This window comes from Muntiacus reevesi, chromosome 8 (genome assembly GCF_963930625.1).
Source record: "Muntiacus reevesi chromosome 8, mMunRee1.1, whole genome shotgun sequence".
Taxonomy (NCBI): domain Eukaryota; kingdom Metazoa; phylum Chordata; class Mammalia; order Artiodactyla; family Cervidae; genus Muntiacus; species Muntiacus reevesi.
The window spans coordinates 44857566-44883064 of record NC_089256.1 but is presented as its reverse complement, the minus strand read 5'-3'; the positions used below and the strand labels follow the sequence as shown (position 1 = coordinate 44883064).

At 39.1% G+C, this 25499-nt stretch overlaps 1 protein-coding gene and 1 non-coding gene across 2 annotated transcripts in view; both read left to right on the top strand.

The window, feature by feature from the left end:
- The window catches only part of HCLS1 (hematopoietic cell-specific Lyn substrate 1), a 35687-nt gene that overhangs the window by 7109 nt on the left and 3079 nt on the right, over positions 1-25499 (top strand). The window contains exons 4-13 of the mRNA XM_065943533.1: positions 4002-4131; positions 6246-6356; positions 8181-8235; positions 21472-21582; positions 22442-22497; positions 23112-23181; positions 23759-23970; positions 24388-24492; positions 25020-25251; positions 25352-25420. Of these exons, the coding sequence (XP_065799605.1) occupies positions 4002-4131; positions 6246-6356; positions 8181-8235; positions 21472-21582; positions 22442-22497; positions 23112-23181; positions 23759-23970; positions 24388-24492; positions 25020-25251; positions 25352-25420 (1151 nt within the window). The remainder of the gene's footprint in view (positions 1-4001; positions 4132-6245; positions 6357-8180; positions 8236-21471; positions 21583-22441; positions 22498-23111; positions 23182-23758; positions 23971-24387; positions 24493-25019; positions 25252-25351; positions 25421-25499) is intronic.
- LOC136173818 (U6 spliceosomal RNA) lies at positions 2724-2830 on the top strand. The gene has a single exon (XR_010664298.1). It is a non-coding gene; the product is annotated as a U6 spliceosomal RNA (small nuclear RNA).

Below are 25499 nucleotides of genomic sequence, written 5' to 3'. Positions count from 1 at the left end.
ATACCTGTTGGTGTTTTGACTGGGAATGCATTGAATCTATAGATCATAGATTTGGAGAGAACTTACATCTTAGTTTTCCAAGTTTGAGATCCAAAACTTGATCTCAAGTCTTCCAAGCCATGAATATGGGATATGTTTCCATTTACTTAGGTCTTCTTTAATCTTTTCAGAAATGTTTTTCAGTGTTCAGGTCTTGCACATATTTAATTAAAGTTATACTAAAATATTTAGTGTTATTTCATGTGATGGTAAGTAGAATTTATTTTTAGCTTTAATTTCTCAAATGTCTTTGGCCAGTATGTAGAAATAAAATTGCTTTTGATTGTAGTCTTGTTTTCTGGGACCTTGCTAAATGTACTGAATAGCTCTAGTAGCAAACTGATGTAGATTCTTTAGAATTTTCTTTGTTTATGATCATTGTTTGTGAATAAAATCTTATAGTCTGAGTCACTCATTTTTGTGCTTTTACTTTTATAATAATAACAAAGAAAAAAAGTCTATTCCTTCTCTTAGCTCATCTTTGAGGTCCTGGTTACTATAAACTATACTGTTTTATCAATTCCAAGGCAAGGTATTTTAAGACTTTAAATAGGCTTCTGAGAGTTAATGTGTCAAGTTTCTTAGGTATGCTAATTAGGACATTGAAATATAACTTTTAGTTTCCTCTTGATATCTTCCATCTGGTCACTATTTTCATACTTTAATTATCTTTGTATTGTCAGAGTCTAACGGTACCTCACACTAAAAAAATTTAATAAATATTTAATTAATGTTTATTTAATAATGGAATAATATGACACATTTATAGTAGCTTCAACTATAGCCTAAAGAATTTGGTAAAAAGTTGGTCTTTGCTGGCCCCAACATTTTCATTCAAATTTTATTGTCTATTGTCATGATTCTCTGATTAGCCTCACTGCCAACTATTAGGGAGATATTCCTGAATCTCATTTTCTAATTCCTTTAAAAATTTGTTTCAACTATAATGCAGTTATGATTCATGCAACAGTGGCTGAATTTATTAAAACTTTGCATATTTTTCCCATTTGAAAGTAATGTCTAGTCCCATTTTATTCATTCTTCATCTGAATACTTTGGTTGGGAAATATTGGTCATTTACCTGTTCTTGGAACCAGTAACTTTTTTGGACACAGATAATTCTAAAGTGTTGATGTTGTCAAACTAGCAACACAGGATCTCTGCCTTCACTGCTGCCAGAGGGTTTAGAGCAGGCACGGGAACAGAGGGTTCTTCCAACTCTTGGCTTAATTTCATCTGGTTCAAAGCCAGTTTTCTAAAATTAGCTTTGACTAAAGCCAATGTGGCTTTTTAAAAAGACTTCTGGTGGCCTTACACTACAAGGCCACAAGATGGATCTATTCTTCCATGAAAGAGGAGAATTTTGTTTATGAAATGGCCACTCTAACTGTAACCAATATATCTGGTTTATCTGAGCTAGTAAAGTTCCAGGAAAATTGCTGTCTCAGTTCTCCAAACCTCCATTTCTCACTGCAGGAAGTCAAATTTTTTATTTAGGGTTCTCTTGCCCAAGTGTCTCTAGGAATCCCCAGTGGTCGTTATATGCGTCCAAGTATCAGTCCTGATTGTCACTTATTGGTGCTGGAGTTGGTGCTGGTGCTGAGCTATCACTTCATATCCTCAGGCCAAACAAATACCCATAGATGTTCTCAGTACTGTGCTGTGCTTAGTCGCTTCAGTCATGTCCGACTCTTTGTGACCCTATGGACTGTGGCCCACCAGGTTCTTCTGCCCATGGGATTCTCTAGGCAAGAATACTGGAGTGGGTTGCCATTTCCTTCTCCCGGGGATCTTCCCAACCCAGGGATCGAACTTGGATTTCTTATGTCTCCTTCACTGATAGACGAGTTCTTTACCACTAGCACCACCATGGTAAAGACGAAAGTGAAGCAAAGGGAAGAAGGCCTCCTTTCAGTGTTATGTTCTGTTAGGGATAGAGGTGTCCCAAGTGAAGGTTATTAATTTTTAGTTCTCTTGGGAATAAGCAGATTTAGGGACAGTGCGAAGGGCATTCATTTTTGACAAGAAGAGACATAAAATACTTAATGTGTAGATATATTCCTCAATGATGTATTTTTCCTACTCAATGTCTTTAATAACTTCCTCATGTGCCTTTAAAAAGTAATGTGCATGAATGGATAAGGAAGCTGTGGTACATATACACCATGGAATATTACTCAGCCGTTAAAAAGAATTCATTTGAATCAGTTCTAATGAGATGGATGAAACTGGAGCCCATTATACAGAGTGAAGTAAGCCAGAAAGATAAAGAACATTACAGTATACTAACACATATATACGGAATTTAGATAGATGGTGGCGATAACCCTATATGCTAAACAGAAAAAGAGACACAGAAGTACAGAACAGACTTTTGAACTCTGGGGGAGAACGTGAGGGTGGGATGTTTTGAAAGAACAGCATGTATACTATCTATGGTGAAACGGACCACCAGCCCTGGTGGGATGCATGAGTCAGGTGCTCTTGCCTGGTGCACTGGGAGGACCCTGAGGAGTCGGGTGGGGAGGGAGGTGGGAGGGGGGATCGGGATGGGGAATACGTGTAACTATATGGCTGATTCATGTCAATGTATGATAAAACCCACTGAAATGTTGTAAAGTGATTGGCCTCCAACTAATAAAATAATATTTAAAAAAAAAAAAAAAAAAAAAAAGTAATGTGCAGTGCTCGCTTCGGTAGCACATATACTAAAATTGGAACGATACAGAGAAGATTAGCATGACCCCTGCGCAAGGATGACACACAAATTCGTGAAGCGTTCCACATTTTTAGATCTGAAAGAGACACGTGTAGCCCAATGTTCATCGCAGCACTGTTTATAATAGCCAGGACATGGAAGCGACCTAGATGCCCATCAGCAGACAAATGGATAAGAAAGCTGTGGTACATATACACTATGGAATATTACTCAGCCATTAAAAAGAATACATTTGAATCAGTTCTAATGAGTTGGATAAAACTGGAGCCCATTATACAGAGTGTAGTAAGCCAGAAAGATAAACACCAATACAGTATACTAACGTATATATATGGAATTTAGAAAGATGGTAATGATAACCGTATATGCAAGACAGAAAAAGAGACACAGATATATAGAACAGACTTTTGGACTCTATGGGAGAAGGCGAGGGTGGGATGATCTGAGAGAACAGCATCGAAACATGTATATTATCAAGTGTGAAACAGATCACCAGCCCAGGTTGGATGCATGAGACAAGTGCTCAGGGCTGGTGCACTGGGATGACCCAGAGGGATGGGATGGGGAGGGAGGTGGGAGGGGGGTTCAGGATGGGGAACACATGTAAATCCATGGCTGATTCATGTCAATGTATGGCAAAAACCACTACAATATTGTAAAGTTAAATAGCCTCCAACTAATAAAAATAATTGGGGGGGTGGAAGTAATGTGCAATTTACTTAACTATTCCCCAATTTTTTCCACATAAATTGTTTCTTGGTTCTTATTATTAAATATAATGTTTCAGTGAATATTGTTAGACACTATGCTTTGCCACAGTTAAAATTATTTCCTTGGGATAGACTTCTAGGACTAGAATGTGTGGGTAAAGGATATATGAATCTTTTTGTGCTTCTTGATGTAGAACACCTAATTGTTAGACAGCAAATCCATTCAGAGAGGAAAATAACTCTTCAATTACTGGCCTCTAACATTTAGGAACATGAGTCTAAATATCAGAAGGTTATTTAGTGAACAAAATGACAGACTAGAGGATACTATTGGTTGATGAAGAGTTCGTATCAGGCTATATATGCCGGCCACACTAATCCCTTACTCCCAGACCCAGCACAGGATATTTGGGACTGTTTGGGACTATTGCTAAAAATGAACAGAACACACTGCAAAATTACTATTTTTCTGGCAAGGAGGGTTCATTGACTTCTCTGTGCTAGACAAGTCTCTGTGATGTGTTTGCTTCCAGCATCCACCTGCTGAGGAACAAAGTATCAGAGGAGCATGATATTCTCAAGAAGAAAGAGATGGAGTCAGGGCCCAAAGCATCTCATGGCTATGGAGGTCGGTTTGGAGTGGAAAAAGACCGAATGGACAAGGTGAATTGAAAGTGGGTATTTGCTTTAAAAAAAAAAAAAAAAAAGGTAAATCGATTAATTTGTTTATTTTATGGTTAAAACTTACTCAAAAGTAAAATATCCATTTGGTTTTAAAATTGAATGTCCAGATACGTGTAACTCTATGGCTGATTCGTATCAACGTATGACAAAACCCACTGAAATGTTGTGAAGTAATTAGCCTCCAACTAATAAAAAATTTTTTTAAAATAAACTAATTAAAAAATAAATAAATAAAATAAAATTGACTGTCCAGGGACTTCCCTGGTGATCCAGTGGTTAAGATCTTGAGTTCCCAATGCAGAGGGCCCGAGTTCAATCCCTAGTCAGGGAACTAGATCCCACATGCCACAGCTAAAGATCCTGCATACCATGACTAACACCTCGTACAGACAAATAAAATAAATATTAAAATAGAATGTCCACATATTATTTGTATAATTTTCCCCCTGATTTCAACACATAATATATAGATGGCAGAAAATGGGAGCCAAGAATTTAGAAGAACTGGCCTAATGTAGGTTCAGCTACACTGTAATTCCTAGACTGAAGAGACACAGAACACACATACAGAAGGGGAAAACAGGTTTTAAAATCATTTACTGCTTTTAAATGTATGTGTATTATGTCTTTGCTACAACTTCTTTTACTGTTTGCTGTATATTTAGTGGGGTTGTTTTTTTACACATTTTATATATCACTTATGATTTGTACATAGGTGTGAAAAATATTGATGGGGATTTATCTATTAGATGTCCTTGAATATAATATTATCTTTCCTTTATCCATTAGATACTATGAAAGTATGATACAAGAAAGTTTGTATGGTGAATCATATTTTTCCATTGATTTTCCTAACCTCAAAAATAGAGATATATTCCTATAATTAAAAAATGTTTAATCTCCACAGAGAAAAAACAATTTAATGAAAACCTTTCGTCCACCCTCAAGAAGTGTTTTGTTTGGTCATTGTGTAAAATACAGTCTAGACATTGTATTCTCCTACAGAATTCCTAGGGAAAAGAAATGTAGATAAGCAGTCATTTATTCTTGAATTCAGCAAGCAAAGTTGACCTACGCAGACCCAAAAATACTGCAGAGTGAGCTCTCAGGAGCTCATATAGGGCAGTGTTTCACATCACTGTCTATATTTATGCCAGCATGGAATTGGAAATGCAGGAGGAAGAGGGAGCTTTCTAATTTCTTCTTAGTTGAAACTCTGTAAGGTATCACTGTTTGATTTGAATACTGTTGTGGTTTTCCATTTCCTTCTCCAGGGGATCTTCCCGACCCAGGGATTTAACCTGGGTCTCTTGCATTGCAGGCAGATTCTTTACCATCTGAGCCATCAGGGAAGCCCATTTGGTTTGAAGTATTATTCAATTCCAAGATTATTTATTAAAGCATTCATATCAAAACATTGAAAGGGACATACCTTTCAAAACCAAGTAGAAAATTGTAGGAGGAAAAAGTGGAAGAGGGTGTTTTAAAAATTAAATTTTATGTCATGACTACTCATGGTACTGTCTACCAGCCCCATTTGGTATGAAGAGTCAGTCACTTAATATCAGGGCTCATGTGGCACTTCAGAACTTTGATGGTCTTATAGGAACAAAGATCCAAAACAAAAGCACTTGGTTGTGTTAGAGAAATATTCAGCCTGGCTATGGCCTCTTGTCAGTCCCTTAGGTCTCTCCTCGGTAACTACCCTCATTCCTCTTTTGATACACAAAGGCCTTGTTTCACCCTCTTTTGTTTCTGGTTTAAACACTGCTCTCTCGATGCAGTCTCTATCCTTCCGGTTCCCAACCCATCTTATGCGAGTTTCCTAAAGGATGAGTTCCTAGTGGTATGAAAGAAGAATCAGAATGTGCAAGACTCCAGAAGAAGTTACCTTGCTCTCCCATTACATGTCCCTTGGCACTACTGTTAGGTTATCAGTATAGTATATATATAGTATATATCAACATAGGTTATCAGTATGACCCAGAATGGAATTTCTTGTATTCTTACATCCTATCCTATCTCTGCATCATTTTATTTTTCCTTTGGTCATTTTTTATCTACTTACTCATTCCCATCTTGATTTTTCTCAGAGTGCTGTGGGCCATGAGTATGTTGCTGAGGTGGAGAAGCACTCTTCTCAGACTGATGCTGCCAGAGGTTTTGGGGGCAAATATGGAGTTGAGAAGGACAGGGCAGACAAGGTAAGTGACAACGCTCTCTCCCTGCGCCATCCAACTCAGATCATGTGGGACTTACCAACAATACCTTGAATGTAGGCTGTGCTTCTCCTGTGGAAAAATGGGGCAGTGGTCTCAAGGAGGGTCCATCATGAGAATGGCTCCCACACAACTACCTCAGCAAGTTCTTTGGTGCCACTGTTGGAGGCCACATCCTGAGCTAAAAGGTGTTCATTTAAAAGAGACAAAGACTCTCAAACTCTGAATAAGGAATCCCTAAGCCATTGGTTTTATCAATCCTCTGTGCATGAAGAGAAAAGAGGAAATTCCAGAGCTCCTCCTTTGGCCTAATAGCAAAGTCTTATAAATATTTATGCCTTTCAGGAAAACAGAAATATCAGCTGAAATATTATTATAATTGTAGCAAATAATCAAGTAAAACAACTAATTAAGGTTACAATACTTTTAGAATGTAAAGGTTACTTTTCACAGCATCTAGCACCAACTTTCTACAGTCCAGGTGCTTTTAAGGACTTCTTTGTACAAAGAGTCCTTTGTACAAAGAGTAGTTTTGAAAAGAGAGGAAAAAGAAAGGACAGTATGAGTACAGATGACAGAGTGGTCAGGAGGGTAAGACTGATAACTCATTCATGTTCTCATTTTCACACCTTAGTAGATCAGTTTCTTTGAGCTCATTTTTTATGGTACAAAATAGTGTGTCTGCCTTGCAGCAGCACACAGAGAGGCTGTCTTCACTGCTACCTGAGATTTTTAATTTTGTTTAACCTGCAGTTGTTAATAAGTGGCCTGAATCCTTAAAGCTAAGTGTTAGAATGTTATTTGAATTGTAGGTAGTTAAAAAAATAAAACACAGAAAAATTAAAAACATACTGTAAGGTAAAGGAGAACCATAGAGGATAATGTTTAAAAGCAGTAATGGAAATATGGAGCTTGTAATGTTCTTCTCTAATCAGGGTGGAATTTCCCTTTCATCTTGGCCCCCCTCCTGCCTCTGCCTACTTTTTCATTGTTCTTTATTTCATCTTCTGCCTCACCAGCCACAAACTGAATCACCTTAACAGCCAGTGTGTCTTGTAAATCAAGAAAAAATACATACTAATAGCTTTTAAAATGCAATATAGATTTGCTTAGAGACTCATAATTACTAAGCCATATGGGGATACAGCTATGTTAGGTATTTGCCAAGATATCCAGTCCCAAAGCTGCTAGGATCCAGATTCTCCTGGCTGCCTCTTATCCAACAAAATCCACGTCTCTGGGTCTGTGCTGCTGTGTAAGAAAAGAGAAGAGGTGTAGTATAATCAGTCAGTATAGGATGATATCTCTTAACATGTGCACAGTGCTTTATAGTTTACAAGGCACTTTTCTAGCTACTGTCTCATTTTAGTTTAGTAAGAGTTAGAAAGAAAAACACTAACTTAATGAGTGACCTACACTCTCTATTTTTTTCCCATTTAGTCCTCACAATATCCCAAATATACTGGAATCATTTTACAGTTGAGTTAGTAAGACAGATATACCTATTTTTATTTCATGTTTGAAGAACCTGAGGTTCAGGAATATTAAAGGATGTACCTGAAGTTACACAATTATAAAAAGGGACGTGAGGTTGGGGTTTGGATCTAGATCTATCTGTGTGCAGAGCCCATGGTCATTGCTATGTAGCACGCTGCCTATCAAGGTACCATTTGTTTCTACATTGTACTCCCATACTCAGCTTTGAGCCCCTATAACTAACTCCTGGACTGAGTTAGGTGTTAAGGGTATGTGAGGGAAAGGGAAACATTAACTCTGACTCTAACTGATTCTCTCTCCTTTTCTCTGTAGTCAGCAGTTGGTTTTGATTACAAAGGAGAAGTGGAGAAACACACATCTCAGAAAGGCAAGGACCCTGCACTTCAACCTGACTGCTCAGACTTCAGCTCCCAACAGCCATCATCAACTCCCTTTAGTTCCATGACCCAGTTCCCCACTGCTTTATTTATTTTTAAAATCTAAGCCTGTGCTTGCTTCTTTCTCCTTTATTGCTTTCATGTCCTTTGGCCATGCCATGTGACTTGCATGATCTTAATTCCTGGACCCAGGATTGAACCATGCCCCCTGTAGTAGAAACACGGAGTCTTAATCACTGGACTGCCAGTGAAGTCCCTCCTTCATCACTTTCTACATCATTGGTCAGTTTTTTAGTCCCCTTTCCCATTTAATGGATTAAAAATAAGATATTATACTCCTTCATTTTAAGAAGTTATTCCTAACTATTAATATGTATCTGTGACTTAAAATTAGTCACTATTTCTTCATGAGTAATACAGGAAACATAGAATAACTTAATTACATTTCTTCTACATTCTAAAGTCTTTGTAAAAACTGGATAATTGTAATCCAGTATATTGGTTCCATCTGTTTGTTTTTAAACCCCCCAAAATTAACCATTATTATTACTAGGTGAATGCTTATTTAAACTGACCAATGTGTTTACCAACTTCCTACCTCATCATTGTTTATTATAGTTCATTGTTTCCTCCTTGCTTCCTCTATTTCCTTCTTGCTAGAGTATGTCCTTTGATAATTCTTTCAGTGACAGCTTATGAAAGAACTCTCAGATTTTGTCTGAAAAAAAATATTTATTTTGATCCATTCTTCATTGTTATTTTCCCTCCATCATGTTGAAGATACTATTTCATCATCTCTGGCTTTTCTTTTGGGTTTGTCTAATCAACATTCTTTTGTAGGTAACATGTCTCATCTCTTAAGTTTTTTTTTTTTTGGTCTCATGAAAAATTTTCCCTTTGTCTCTGATATCTTGAAATATTATCAGTCTATGTCCAGGTGTTAGATCTATTTTTATTATTCTACATGAGACTTACTGCTCCTCTTCAACCTGAGAGATAACTTTCAATATGACATTTTCTCTTTGGATAATGCCTCTCCTCTCTTTTCTTCTATTCTTTCTTCTGGAATTCAGATGTGTATTAGAACTTTTCAATCTCTTCTCTCTCATACACACTAAAAAAAAAAACTTTATATCAATTTTATATTTATGACAAAATTGAGAGAAAAGTACGTAGATTTTTTTAATACACTTCTGCCCCTACACATGCATAGCCTCCCCCGTTATCATTATTGATCAGATTTTTTTTTTTTAAGTCAAGGATGATTCTACATTGATATATCAAAATCATTCAAATTCCATAGTTTACTTTAGGGTTCACTCTTGGTGGTGTACATTCTATGGGCTTGGACAAAAGTATAGTGACATATATCTGTCATTATACTGTCATGCAAAGTATTTTCAGTGCCCTAAAACTCCTCTGTGCTCTGCCTGTTCATTGCCCTCACTCCGCAGCAACCACTGTTACTGTCGCCATAGTTTTGCCTTCCACAGGATATTATATGGTTGGAATCACATACCATGTAGCATTTCTAGATTGGCTTCTTTCACTAAGTAATATGCATTTAAGTTTTCTCCATGTCTTTTCACAGTTTGATAGCTAATTTCTTTTTAGTTCTGAATATTATTCCTTTGTCTGGATGGACCACAGTTTTTTTACCCATTTACCTACTGAAACACATCTTAATTGCTTCTAAGTTTTGGCAGTTATGAATAAACCTGCTAAAAACTTCTGTGCACAGGTTTTTGTGTAGATACACATTTTCCACTCCTTAGGGTAAATACCGAGAAGTACAAACAATGGATCCTATGACAAGAGTATGTTAAATTTTGTAAAAAACTGCCAAACTGTGGACTTAGTAAATACAAGCCTATTCAGATCATCTGTTTCTGTTTGTGTAAATTTTGGCAGGTGTAGCTTTCAAGGAACTGGTCCATTTCATGTAGGTTATCAAATTTGTGGGCATAAAGTTGTTCATAGTATTATTTTATTATTGTTTTAATTTCCTTGGAATGTGTTGTGATGTAGCCTCTTTCATTTCTGGTATGAGCAATTTATGTTCTCTCTTTTTTCTTAGTTAGCCTGACTAGAGGCTTATCTATGTTATAGATCTTTTCAAGTAAGCTTTAGGTTTTCTTGATTTTCTCTATTGGCTTCTTGTTTTTAATTTCACTGATTTTTTGTTCTAATTCTTGTTTCTTTTTTCTGCTTACTTTTGATTTAATTTGTTCTTCTTTTTTTAGTTTCCTAAGGTGGAAACTTACATTACTGATTTTTAGATCTTTTTTGTTTTCTAATGTATGTATTGTTTCCCCTGAGCACTGCTTTCACTGCATTCAAAATATTTTGGTAAGTTGTGTTCTTTTAAAAAAATTTTTTTTAATTAATTAATTTATTTTAATCGGAGACTAATAACTTTACAATACTGTGGTGGTTTTGCCATACACTGACATGAATCAGCCATGGGTGTACATGTGTCCCCCATCCTGAACATCCCTCCCACTTCCCTCCCTATCCCATCCCTCTGGGTTGTCCCAGTGCACCGACTTTGAGTCCCCTGTTTTGAGGATCAAACTTGCACTGGCAATCTATTTCACATATGGTAATATACATGTTTCAATGCTCTTCTCTCAAATCACCCCACCCTTACCTTCTCTCAGAGTCCAAAAGTCTGTTCTTTATATTTGTGTCTCTTTTGCTGTCTCACATATAGGGTTGTTGTTACCATCTTTCTAAATTCCATATATATGCATTAATATACTATATTGGTGTTTTTCTTTCTGACTTACTCCACTGTGTATAATAGGCTCCAGTTTCATCCACCTCATTAGAACAGATTCAAATGCATTCTTTTTAATGGCTGAGTAATATTCCATTGTGTATATGTGTCACAGCTTTCTTACCTATTCATCTGCTGACAGACATTTAGGTTGCTTCCATGTCCTAGCTATTGTAAACCGTGCTGCAATGAACGCTGAGGTACACATGTCTCTTTCAATTCTGGTTTCCTCAGTGTATATGCCCAGCAGTGGGATTGCTGGGTTGTATGACAGTTCTATTTTCAGTTTTTTAAGGAATCTCCACATTGTTCTCCATCGTGACTGTACTGGTTTGCATTCCCACCAACAGTGTAAATGGGTTCCCTTTTCTCCATACCTTTTCCAGCATCTATTGTTTGTAGACTTTTTGATAGCAGCCATTCTGACCAGTGTGAGATGGTACGTCATTGTGGTTTTGATTTGCATTTCTCTGATAATGAGAGATGTTGAGCATATTTTCGTGTGTTTGTTAGCCATCTGTATGTTTTCTTTGGAGAAATGTCTGTTTAGTTCTTTGACCCACTTTTTGATTAGGTTGTTTATTTTTCTGGTATTGAGCTGCATGAGCTCTTTGCATATTTTTTAGATTAATTATTTGTCAGTTGTTTCTTTTGCTATTATTTTCTCCCACTCTGAAGGCTGTCTTTTCACCTTACTTATAGTTTCCTTCATTGTGCAAAAACTTTTAAGTTTAATTAGGTCCCATTTTTTTTTTTTTTTTTTTTTTGCTTTTATTTCCATTACACAGGGAGGTGGGTAATAGAGGATCCTGCTGTGATTTATGTCGGAGAGTGTTTTGTCTATGTTTCTCTCTAGAAGTTTTATCATTTCTGGTCTCACATTTAGATCTTTAATCCATTTTGAGTTTATTTTTGTGTATGGTGTTAGAAAGTGTTCTAGTTTCATTCTTTTACAGGTGGTTGGCCAGTTTTCCCAGCACCACTTGTTAAAGAGATTGTCTTTTCTCCATTGTATATTTTTGCCTCCTTTGTCAAAGATAAGGTGCCCATAAATGTGTGGCTTTATCTCTGGGCTCTCTATTTTGTTCCATTGATCTATATTTCTGTCTTTGTGCCAGTATCATACTGTCTTGATGACTGTAGCTGTGTAGTATGGTCTGAAGTCAGGCAGATTGATTCCTCCAGTTCCATTCTTCTTTCTCAAGATTGCTTTTGCTATTTGAGGTTTTTTGTATTTTCCATACAAATTGTGATATTATTTGTTCTAGTTCTGTGAAAAATACCATTGGTAGCTTGATAGGGATTGCATTGAATCTATAGATTGCTTTGGGTTGTATACTCGTTTTCACTACACTGATTCTTCCAATCCATGAACATGGTATATTTCTCTATCTATTTGTGTCATCTTTGATTTCTTTCATCAATGTTTTATAGTTTTTATATATAGGTCTTTTGTTTCTGTAGATAGATTTATTCCAGGGTATTTTATTCTTTTCATCACAAGGATGAATGGGATTGTTTCCTTAATTTCTCTTTCTGTTTTCTCATTGTTTGTGAGTGTATAGGAATGCAAGGGATTTCTGTGTATTAATTTTATATCCTGAAACTCTACTGTATTCATTGATTAGCTCTAGTAATTTTCTGGTAGTGAATTTAGGGTTTTCTATGTAGAGGATCATGTCGTCTGCAAACAGTGAGAGTTTTACTTCTTTTCCAAAACTAAGATCATGGCATCTGGTCCCATCACCTCATGGGAAATAGATAGGGAGACAGTGGAAACAGTGTCAGACTTTATTTTTTTGGGCTCCAAAATCACTGCAGATGGTGACTGCAGCCATGAGATTAAAAGACACTTACTCCTTAGAAGGAAAGTTATGACCAACCTAGATAGCATATTAAAAAGCAGAGACATTACTTTGTCAACAAAGGTTCTAGTCAAGGCTATGGTTTTTCCAGTGGTCATGTATGGATGTGAGAGTTGGCCTGTGAAGAAAGCTGAGCACCAAAAAATTGATGCTTTTGGACTGTGGTGTTGGAGAAGACTCTTGAGAGTCCCTTGGACTGCAAGGAGATCCAACCAGTCCATCCTAAAGGAGATCAGTCCTGGGTGTTCATTGGAAGGACTGATACTGAAGCTGAAACTCCAATATTTTGGCCACCTCATGTGAAGAGTTGACTCATTGGAAAAGACCCGGATGCTGGGAGGGATTGGGGGCAGGAGGAGAAGGGGATGACAGAGGATGAGATGGCTGGATGGCATCACCAACTCGATGGGCATGAGTTTGAGTAAACTCCAGGAGTCGGTGATGGACAGGGAGGCCTGGCGTGCTGTGATTCATGGGGTCGCAAAGAGTCGAACATGACTGAGTGACTGAACTGAACTGAAGTAGGATAGATGTTAGCTCTTCTCTAAATTTTTGGTAGAATTCACCTGTGAAGCCATCTGGTCCTGGGCTTTTGTTTGTTGGAAGATTTTTGATTACAGTTTCTATTTCCATGCTTGTGATGGGTCTGTTAAGATTTTCTATTTCTCCCTGGTTCAGTTTTGTAAGGTTTTATTCTTCTAAAATTTGTCCATTTCTTCCAAGTTGTCCATTTTATTGGCATATAGTTGCTGATAGTAGTCTTTTATGATCCTTTGTATTTCTGTGTTGTCTGTTGTGATTTCTCCATTTTCATTTCTAATTTTGTTGATTTGATTCTTCTTCCTTTTTTTCTTGATGAATCTGGCTAATGGTTTGCCTATTTTATGTATCTTCTCAAAGAACCAGTTTTTAGTTTTGTTGACTTTTGCTATAGTTTGCTTTGTTTCTTTTTCATTTATTTCTGCCCTAATTTTTATGATTTCTTTCCTTCTACTAATCCTGGGATTCTTCATTTCTTCTTTTTCTAGTTGCTTTAAGTGTAAAGTTAGGTTATTTATTTGATTTTTCTCTTGCTTCTTGAGGTAAGCTTGTAATGCTATGAACCTTCCCCTTAGCACTGCTTTTATTGAAACCCATAGGTTTTGGGTTGTCATGTTTTCTTTTTCATTCGTTTTTATGAATATTTTTATTTCCTTTTTTATTTCTTCCATGATTTGTTGGTTATTCAGAAGTGCATTATTTAGCCTCCATACGCTTGTATTTTTAATAGTTTTTTTCCTGTAGTTGACATTTAATCTTACTGCCTTGTGAACAGAAAAGACGCTTGAAATTATTTCAATTTTTTTTAATTTACCAAGGTTAGATTTATGGCCCAGGGTATGATCTATCCTGGAGAATGTTCCATGTGCACTGGAGAAAAAAGTGAAATTCACTGTTTTGGGGTGAAATGTCCTATACATGTCAATTAGGTCTAAATGGTCCATTGTATCATTTAAAGTTTGTGTTTTCTTGCTAATTTTCTGTTTGGTTGATCTATCCATAGGTGTAAATGGGGTATTAAAGTCTCCCACTATTATTGTGTTACTGTTAGTTTCCCCTTTCATACTTGTTGGTATTTGTCTTACATATTGAGGTGCTCCTATGTTGGGTGCATATATATTTATAATTGCTTTATCTTCTTCTTGGATTGATCCTTTGATCATTATGTAGTGTCCTTTTTTGTCTCTTTTCATGACCTTTATTTCAAAGTCTGTTTTATCTTATATGAGTATTAGTACTGTTTTCTTTTGGTCTCCATTTGCATGAAATATATTTTCCCAGCCCTTTACTTTCAGTCTGTTTGTATCTCTTGGTTTGAGGTAGGTATATTGTAAACAGTATATATAGGGGTCTTATTTTTGTATCCATTCAACCAGTCTTTGTCTTTTGCTTGGGGCATTCAACCCATTTACATTTAAGGTAATTATTGATAAGTATGACCCCCTTGCCATTTACTTTGTTGTTTTGGGTTCAAGTTTATAAACATTTTCTGGGTTTCCTGTCTAGAGAAAATCCTTTAGCATTTGTTGAAGAGGTAGTTGGTGGTGCTGCATTCTCTCAGCTTTTGCTTGTCTGTAAAGCTTTTGATTTCTCTTTCATATTTGAATGAGATCCTTGCTGGGTATAGTAATCTGCGTTGTAGGTTTTTCTCTTTCATCACTTTAAGTATGTCCTGCCAATCCCTTCTGGCCTGAAGAATTTCTATTGAAAGATCAGCTGTTATCCTTATGGGGATCCCCCTGTGTGTTATTTGTTGCTTTTCTCTAGCTGCTTTCAATATTTGCTCTTTGCATTTGATCTTTGTTAGTTTGATTTTTATGTGTCTTGGGCTGTTTCACCTTGGGTTTAGCCTGCTTGGGACTCTCTGGGTTTCTTGGACTTGGGTGGCTATTTCCTCCCCCATTTTAGGGAAGTTTTCAACTATTATCTCAAGTATTTATTCATGTCCTTTCTTTCTGTCTTCTTCTTCTGGGACTCCTAGAGTTGAATGTTGGGACATTTAACATGGTCCCAGAGGTCTCTGAGGTTGTCCTCATTTCTTTTCATTCTTTTTTCTTTTTTCCTCTCTGCTTCATTTATTTCCACCATTCTATCTTCCACCTCACTTATCCTATCTTCTGCCTCACTTATTCTACTGTTGGTTCCCTCCAGAGTGCTTTTGATCTCAGTTGTTGCATCATTCATTGACTGACTCTTCTTTATTTCTTCTGGGTCCTTGTTAAACACTTTTTTGCATCTTCTCAATTCTTGCCTCTAATCTATTTATCTGTAACTCCATTTTGTTTTCAAAGATTTTGGATCATCTTTACTATCATTATTCTGAATTCTTTTTCAGGTAGACTCCCTATCTCCTCCTCTTTTGTTTGTTTGGTGGTCATTTTTCATGTTCCTTTACCTGCTGACTATTTCTCTGCCTTTTCATTTTGTTTAGATTGCTATGTTTGGGGTGCCCTTTCTGTAGGCTAGAAGTTTGTGGTTCCTCTTTATTGTGGAAGTTGCTCCCTGTGGGTGGGGTTGGACTAGTGTCTTGCCAAGGTTTCTTGTTTAGGGAAGCTTGTGTCTGTGTTCTGGTGGGTGGAGCTGAATCTCTTCTCTCTGGAATGCAATAAAGTGTCCAGTAGTGAACTTTGGGGTGTCTATGGATTTGGTATGGCTTTGGGCAGCTCTTCTTTTAATGCTCAGGGTTGCGTTCCTGCTTTGCTAGAGAAGTAGCATAGTATGTCTTGCTCTGGAACTTGTTGGCTCTTGGGTGGAGCTTGGTTTCGGTGTAGGTATGGAGGCTTTGGGATGAGCTTTTCTCTTTTAATATTCCCTGGAATCAGGAGTTGTCTGCTGTTCTCAAGTTTTGGATTTAAGCCTCCTGCCTCTGGCTTTCAATCTTGTTCTTATTCTCAGCCTCAAGACTTCTCTATCCATACAGCACAGATGATAAAACACCTAGGTTAATGGTGAAACAGTTCTCCACAGCGAGGGGCACCCAGAGAGGTTCACAGAGTTACATAGAGAAGAGAAGACGGAGGAGGGAGACAGAAGTGACCAGGAGGAGAAGAGGGCGAGTCAAAATGGGAGAGAGCAATCTAGCCAGTAATCAATTCTCTATGTGCTCTCCACAGTCTGGAACACCCAGAAAGATTCACAGAGTTACATAGAGAAGAGAAGAGGGAGGAGGGAGATAGAGGTGACTAGCTGGTGTGCTGCAATTCATGGGGTCGCAAAGAGTCGGACACGACTGAGCGACTGAACTGAGGAGGAGAAGAGGGGGCAGTCAAAAGGGGAGAGACCAATATAGCTAATAATCAGTTTCCTATGTGTTCTCCACAGCCTGGAACACCCAGAGAGATTCACAGAGTAAGTAGAGAAGAGAAGAGGGAGGGAGGCGATAGAGGTGACCTGGGAGAGAAAAGGGAGAGTCAAAAAGGGAGAGAACAATCAAGCCAGTAATCACACCCCTAAGTGAAAATGGATACTGAAGATTGGATTCTTAAAGGTACAAAATTGATAACAAATACCAAAAATCAAAGATTAAAAATCTAGAGTAGAGGTTAGACTTTCAACAATACAATATTAAAAATAAAAAACAAAATCAATCATAAAAATTATTTTAAAAATATATATGAAATTTGCTTTAAAAATAGGGTCTGTTTTTTGCAAGGTAATAGTAGATTATAAAAATGAAAATTAAAGGAGTAATAAAGAACTTAAATTTAAAAAAAAATTAAAAAGTGATAATAGTAAAACTATATCTAGGAATTTCTCTGGAGCTGTTGTGGGCAGTGTGGGGCCAGTTCAGTTTCATATAGTTTCTTGTTCCAGCTTGTACTTGTTCTCAAGGTCTATAGGCCCCCTCCAATGCTTAATCAGTGTTAACGACAGGGTTTTAATCTGTTGCATCTGTCACTTCCAGAGCGGTTCCCTCTTCTTTGTTTATGTTGGTTTCCTCTGTTTGCAAGTCTCTTCAGTGTCTAATTTCCACCCTGACACAAGGAGGTGAAGGTGGTCTCTTATTTAGGTTCACTTGTTCAGTTGTGTTGTGGGGAGGGAGGAAAACTGCAAACAAATATTGCTGGCATGTGTGGGGAGTGCTCGCAGGGTATGGACCACACTGGGTTTGCCCCAGCTCACAGCGGCCTGTGCTTTCTGGGTCTACACTGCTCACACTGCAGGGTGCCCTGCAGGGCACTCTCCAAAGCAGGCCCTGGGTTTTGTGCACTTCCCAGCTCTAAGACGCTTAGGTTCAGGTTCTCAGGTACTCTGCAAGGGCACAGACTCGGTTGGGCATGCAAAGTTTTGTGCCTTTTCCTGGTCTGAGCAGCTCGGAAGACCAGGTGCTTGGCGAGCACACTGTCCAAGGTGGACCGTGCATCTTAATCACCTCCCTGGTCCTGGGTGCTCGGCTTCCAAGGTGTGCTGCAAGAGCACTGTCTCAGGTGTCTCCTCTGGGGAGCTGATCTCAGGCTGTCACCCTCCTGGCAGATGTCAACTGTCCAGGAAGACATGGTTAGTAACTGGGAGACTGCTCACAGTTTGGTTGAGGATGCTGGTCTCTGGGGCCAAGATTGGAGCAGCCCCTTGCCTTCCAGCTCTGATTGTCACACATCTGCTGCTCTGCCTCCGGTGGAGGTGTGGGCAGCGAGGGGTCTGTATGCAGCCAGCTAGCTCTCCTTTGGTATTTACTCAATCCTTTGTTCTGTGAGTGGGCCAGGCTACTAGTTAGAACCTTTGGCAGGAAAGTTCTCTCATTCTCTCTCTCTTTTTTTTTCCTCTCTGGCAATCCCACAGTTTGAGTTGCTATCTCACTTAGGTCCTTCAGATTGCCCTCAGGGCATTCAGGCCCAGTCCTTACTCTAAGGACCGAGGATGCCGCCGGCACCTCCCTGTCCAGCGCCTGCTCGCCGGTGGTAGATGTGAGTGTCTGGGCTACTTCTCTGCTGGCAGGGTTCGGTGCCTATTCTGTGGGTTGTGTGTTTTTCTTTCCCCAGTTATGCTGCCCTCTGAGATTCCAAACCCCCCACAGACCCACCTGTGAGAAGGTGTCCTACTGTTTGGAAACTTCTCCTCCTTCACTACTCCCTCCCCAGGACAGGTCTCCATCCCTAACTCTTTTGTCTCTCTTTTTGCCTTTTATATTTTGTCTTACCTCCTTTTGAAGAGAATGGGCTGCCTTTCTGGGTGCCTGGTGACCTCTGTCAGCATTCAGAAGTTGTTTTGTGGAAGTTGCTCAGCATTCAAATGATCCTTTGATGAATTTGGGGGGGAGAAAGTGGTCTCCCCGCCCTATTCCTCTGCCATCTTGGGACCGCCCCCCCCCCCATAAGTTGTGTTCTTGATGTCTCTTAATTTCTGTTCTCTACTTTCATCTCTTTATCTTGCTGTGTTGCATTCTGGGTAATTCCCTTGGATCTATGTTAAGCTCTCTAACTCTTCCTTCAGCTGTATTTAACTATCATTTAAGCCATCCACTAATTTTTCAACTTTATTTCATTTATTTTTCATTTGTACTAGTTCCCTTTGATTCTATTGCAAATCTGCTGATTTCTTTTCCTTAATCTCATATTGCTTTCATTATATTTTTCCCCTTCTGTAAGTGCTTTAATTATTTTTAAAATACTCATTTTATAGTTTCTTTCACATTGTCATACTATTTGCAACTCTTGGGGATGCCAGTTTTTCTGTTCAACTAATCTATTTTCCATCATGGTTATTTATTTCTTTGATAGTTTATAATTTATTAAATTTCACAAATTTATTTCAGTGGGGAGAAAAGGATATTTGTTTTATGTGCCCTGGATTGAGAATATTTTCCATCAGAGAAATTCTACCTTTATTTCTGGCTGTGTTCCAGGGTCTTAATAGTAATAGACCATGTTCTCTTTATGACTTTTGTTTTCCATTATGAATCAATTTCTTAAATAGATATAGGTCTAGTCAGTCTTCTGGTTTTTTTCTTATTATGGTAATGTATGCTTTTCAAGGACATTTTCCATTTTATCTATATTTTCAAATATATTGGTATAAATTCATTTATAGTATTCCCTTATTTTTTTTCAACCTCTGTAAGATCTATAAGTGACATGTTCACTTTTACTACTGATATTAATTTGTAGTTTTTTCTTTTTAACTATTTTGCTAGAGGTTCTTTACTATTATTTATTGTTAATTTCAAAGAAGTATCTTTTGACTTTGCTCTTTCTCTCCATTGTTTACTTGTTTTTAAAATTTTATTGAATTCTACTTTTCAGTATTTTTTTTCTTTCATTTTAATGTGGGTTTAGTTTGTTCTTTCTTGTTAAGGTAGAAACTTAGAAAATTGATTTTAAACCTTTGCTTACTTCATGGGTACTTAAGTGTGTGTGTGCTAAGTTACTTCAGTCGTGTCTGACTCTATGCAACCCTATGGGCCATACCCTGCCAGGCTCCTCTGTCTTCAGGATTCTCCAGGCAAGAACACTGGAGTGGGTTGCCATGCCCTTCTCCAGGGGATCTTCCCAACCTAGGGACTGAATGTCTCTTATGTCTCCTGCATTGGCAGGCAAGTTTTTTGCCACTAGTGCCACCTGGGAAACACCTGTTTTTGCTACATTCCACAATGTTATATATTTTTTAATTTTTATTCAGTTCAAAATATTAATTTCCTTTTCATTTCTTCTTTGCTCCATGAGTCATTTAAAAGTATAATTGCTCATTTTAGAAAAGTAAAAAAACAAAACAAAACAACAAAAAAAAGTATAATTGCTCATTTTAAAGGTACTTGGGAAATTTTCTTATTTTATTGTTATGAACTTCTAGTTTAATTCTATCATAATCAGAGAATATGATATCTCATATTCCAATCTGTTGAAATGAACTGAAACTTTTTATATGAACAAGTATATGGTCTATCTTGGTGGATGGTATATGTGCATAGAAAAAATGTATATCATGAAGTTTGGGGATGCAATATTCTATAAATGTCAGTTAGGTCTTGTTAATAATGTTGTTTGGGACTTCTCTAATAGATCCCTTTTGTCTAAATTTTTTTATTAATAATGAGAAAAGAGTTAAAATTTTTGACTATTGTCATAGATTTGTCTCTTTATCTTTCTGCTTTGTTTCATGAATTTTGATTCTGATAATTTTGATTCCTCATATTTAATCCTGATGAAGGACAAATTGCCCTTTTATCATTGTGTTAAGTCTCTTATAATGCATTTTGTCTTGAAGTCCACTTTGTCTCATATTCATGTCATCTTTCTGTGGTATATATTTTCCTATATCAGTATTCAATTAATTTCTCAGCTTAGAATTTCTGTATAATGTAAGTAGTATGAAACTGGATATTTGTATCTCACACATTCAGTTGCAGGCTTGGAGCTTACAAATCTCATAGGTAAAATCTTCTCCAAATGCTAAAAAACTAAAGTTCCTCTTACCATTTCCCTGGCCAAGTAGTAGACTTTTTCTAGAATTACTTTATAGAAGTGGGCAGAGCCTTACCTTCTTGCTCCAGCGACCTGTTCTTGTATAGAAACTAGAACCTCAGACCCTACATCCTATTCCCCAGGTACTAAATTTGTGACTAAAAACAGCTTGGGTTTTCTGTGTCAGCTCATAATTACCATTATATCTACTATTTTGATTCATCTGTTTGTTTCTGGAGCCAAGAATTTTTTCTTATTTTCTTTTGAGATTCACTTTTTTTTTTTTTTTAAAGATCATTATGTCTTTCTCAAATTACCAAGTGTTTGCATAGAGTTAGGGAAAGGCATGTAGTTCACGTGCATCTGTCTTTTTTTCTAGATGTCTCTCCTTACACTCTGTATTTTCTCCTTCTTTGAAGAAGGGAAAAAATTGAAATAATCTTCTATCTTGGGATGGAAGTGAGAAAGAGTGAACACTGTTGAACTAAAATTTCCGAAGGGTGGCTTAGAACTCCATTTCTCTTTGATTCGGGCCCTGCTGTCTTCCCAGGCCCCATCGCCCTGCACCCACCCCTCCTGACGCCTCTTCCACACACTTTCCCATGGACTGAGAGTAGGCTCTCACAATTGCTCCTTCCACCGTAGATTACTCTCGTGGCTTTGGTGGCCGTTATGGGATAGAGAAGGATAAACGGGACAAGGCAGCTCTCGGATATGACTACAAGGGAGAGACAGAGAAACATGAATCCCAAAGAGGTGAGTTGGGGCTGGAGAGGAGGGAGGCCATAGGATATGTGGAGCCCTCCTTCTATGTGTCCTGAAAGTTGACACAGAGGACCCAGAATACGAGGTATGCAGGAAGTGGTAGGGTGAAGAGTATGTGTTACATGTATGGGGGTAGGTTGGGGGAAGACCCATAGGGATGGAGAGGAGAACAGCAAGCTTAACAGCAGGACACAGAAAGGTGACCAAAGAGAAGGGGTCATTGAGGAATGGATGAAGACGGACGGGTTGGGTGATGGCAAGAGTGTGATTTGGCTGTGAGTCTCAGAGGTCCCTCTACTTCACAGAGAGAGCCTTCTTCCCTGGGACACATAGGGGATGGCTGGGGGAGGGGGCTCACTTTAATTTTTTTTTCTATTTTTTTAAATGTAAATTAATTTTTTTTTTTTTTACAATATTGTGCTGGTTTCTACCATACAACAATGCAAATCAGCCATAATTATCCATATATCCCCTCCATCCCCTCCCCTCATCCCATCCCTCCAGGTTATCACAGAGTGCCTGGGCTCCCTATTCTACACAGCAACTTCTCACTTTAATTTTTCCTGTTTATTCCTTTATATTTTCCCCTTTTCTGCCACTTTTCTCTTTTTTGTTTCTCTCTTCCCATGTCTCATATCTCCATTCTCTCCCAGGTGTTTTTTTCCCTCATCCTTTTTCATCTTTTCCCACCCATTCCTCTCTCTCCCTTGACTTTCACACTTCCTCATCGATCTCTCTGTTTTCCTCATTCCTGTCTTCTGGTCCTCCTTCCCACTGCTCCTACTCCCTGTTCCCATACATTTCTAGCATTTAACTCCTCTTGTGACTCTCAGACCTTTCCATCTTGCAGATTATGCCAAGGGCTTTGGCGGGCAGTATGGCATCCAAAAGGACCGTGTGGATAAGGTAAAGCACCAGAACACCAGTGTCTTGGGAAGAGTTCCCTGAAGTATGTGGAGAAAAGTTAGAGGCAAAGTGGGTAAAAGGATGAGCAAAGCTAGGTGTGCTGCACTGTCCTCCTGCTCTTCCCATTGACTGCCCTCAGCATCTAATGGGCATGTCTTCCGAAGCCTGAGCTTTATCAAGGAGAGTGAGGAGGCAGAGAGAGACAGGGATGCAGACAAACTCCAGGAAAAGTGTTTAAAATTTCATTGATTGCTTGGTATTGATTAACTCAGTCAATGATCTATCCCCACTCCATTCAGTCTTTCCCTCCACCTCTTCATGTACTGCATATACTTCATACACTCCTGCATTCCAGGCAACTGGACTTAAAAGATGTGAGGTTCCAGGAACACTGAGCTTTTTTAAAGGGAGAGCTAGTCCTACAAGCCTAGAACTTCTTTACCCATCTCTCTGATGCAAAACAACAATATTTGAATACCCTGTCTAATGACTACTGAGCATCAAAAGTTTAGGGAGCCCTCGTGTAGTGACCCCAATCCCTGATACTGACTTCTGGGTCAGTACCACTCTCTTCCCTCTCCCCACTACTACACATACTATTCTTCTACCTGCAGAGTGCTGTTGGCTTCAATGAAATGGAGGCCCCAACCACAGCTTACAAGAAGACAACACCCATAGAGGCTGGTGAGTTTTAATTCCCTCTCTCTGTGCTCTCAATCTCCTCTGCCTTCTCATTCTGTTTTTCTTCCTAGACTACCTATTCCAAGAATTTAATTACCTAGGTTAGCTGAGGTAGACTTGACCCCTATCCTCATATTCCCAGATTCTCTCTCCTAGAAAAAATTAGGTTAGGTGGATATCTGAGTGACACTGGGGAAGAAACTCTATGTAGAGAACACAGGGGTGAGGGGAGCCATTTGGGAAGAACACAAAGGGAAAGGAGTTTTGGATGGGGGACAGTGGGTAGATGGTGGCCTGAGGGCATATAGATTTAAGAAATGTGGACCAGGAAGGAAGCAGGTTAGGGGACCAAGCCTTAGAAGGAGTAAGAGTCTGAGATCATATGGTCTGGCTGTGTGAAAATCCAAGCTTCAGGGCTACCTTATCCTCCTCTAAGCCCCTTGTTCCTTCATTAATACCTCTTTATCTCCCTTTCCATGAGTCCCTTCTCGATTTTCTCTTCTTCTGGACATTTCTTTCCAGTGCTACTCTCCTACCTCCGTCCCAAGACAACCCTAATTTTTCTTGACTGTGTCTGTAGCTTCTAGTGGTGCCCGTGGGCTGAAGGCAAAATTTGAGTCCATGGCAGAGGAGAAAAGGAAGCGGGAGGAAGAGGAGAAGGCACAACAGATGGCCAGGCAGCAACAGGAGAGAAAGGCCTTGGTAAAGATGAGCCACGAGGTTCAGCAACCAGTGGCCACTAGGGAAGAGCCGGCGGTGCCAGCCCCATTGCCTAAGAAAATCTCCTCAGAGGTAAGTGCTTGGCCCTCCAGGATCCACATCCAGCATTCTTTGCCCAGATAGGAGCCTAAGGGGTCTGTATCCTTAGTAAAAAGTAAGACCCAGGACTCCTCTGTGTTAGCAAAATCTACAGTTGTTATCCTTGTCTTCGGAAGATTTCAATCTAATTGTGTAATTAAGCTTCATATATACATACAAGAATGCTCATTGGAAAAATACTCCAAGATTAACATAGTTCAATAGAAGATAGGTCACCAGGCAGTGCAGTCAGTTACTGCTGTAAAAACAAGAGAAAGGAGCTGTCATTTCAGGTTGGAGTCCATCTTGAGGAATGATAGATGTGAATTGGCAGAGACAGGAAGGGGTATTCTAGTACAGGAGAGAAGATAAAGTTTCTTGCTCACTGAAGAGATGCTTCATCCTTCACAGGCCTGGCCTCCAGCAGGGAGTTGTCCATCATCAGAGCCTGGGCCTATGAGAACCAATAGGGAACAACCGGTACCTGCCCTGCCCCCAAGGCAGGAACCCCCAGAGGTAAGCAGACTGCCCTCCAAAGATCTGCACCTTTCCCATCTCCTCATGTCCTAGTAGGTGGACACAGCCCTGCAGGCTGATCAAACACCCTGGTTTGCCTGGGGCTATCCTGACCTTAGCACTGGAAGTCTTATATTCTGGGAAATCACCCAGTCCTGGGCAGACTAGGACAGTTAGTCATCCTAGCTGTCATCTTTTCTCCTTTTAGATTTTGCTTCAATGTTTTCCTGGTCTTCCAAGGAATCTGACTCATTTTCCATTTCTTTCTCCTTATACCTTTTACATTCCCCTTCTATTAATATCATCTGTTGGTAGGTGTTTTGAGTGGATGGATATGGGAGGAGGTTGACGAAGGAAGAGGGGTGAGAGACTGTGTTCCCTAGGAGAGGCTGTTAGAAGGAGCCAGAAATGGACATGGAAGTGGAAGCATGTGGATGGAAGGGTCTTAGCAGTCCTCCACTGGGAGGTTTTGGAGAGGCAGCTCCTGGTGAACAGAAGTCACTTTGCTTCATACTGTCTCTTCTCAGGACAATGAGGAGGCCCCAGCTCTGCCCCCCAGGACTCCAGAAGTCTTCCAGCTGCAGGAAGAGCCAGTGTATGAAGCAGCACCTGAGCCCGAGCCTGAGCCTGAACCCGAGCCTGAGAATGACTACGAGGATGTTGAGGAGATAGGCAGACATGAGCAGGATGAGGAAGCAGAGGCGGACTATGAGGATGTGCTTGAGCCTGAGGATCCCTCTTTTTCCTCCACCCTGTCTGGTGAGTGGTGGGGCAGAAGAATTCCCCCATTACATGGAAGGACCTGTCTGTTTTCCTTCTCCATGTTGATAAGACCATGTTCATATTTCTCACTGTGCAGGATCATCAGGCCACACAGCTGGGGCTGGAGCTGGGATCTCAGCTATAGCCCTGTATGATTACCAAGGAGGTAGGTTGGGAGTGGTCTGAGGGGTCTGGTGCCTGGAGCCCCTTAATACATGAGAGGTGGGTGGATTGTGTGGATCAGA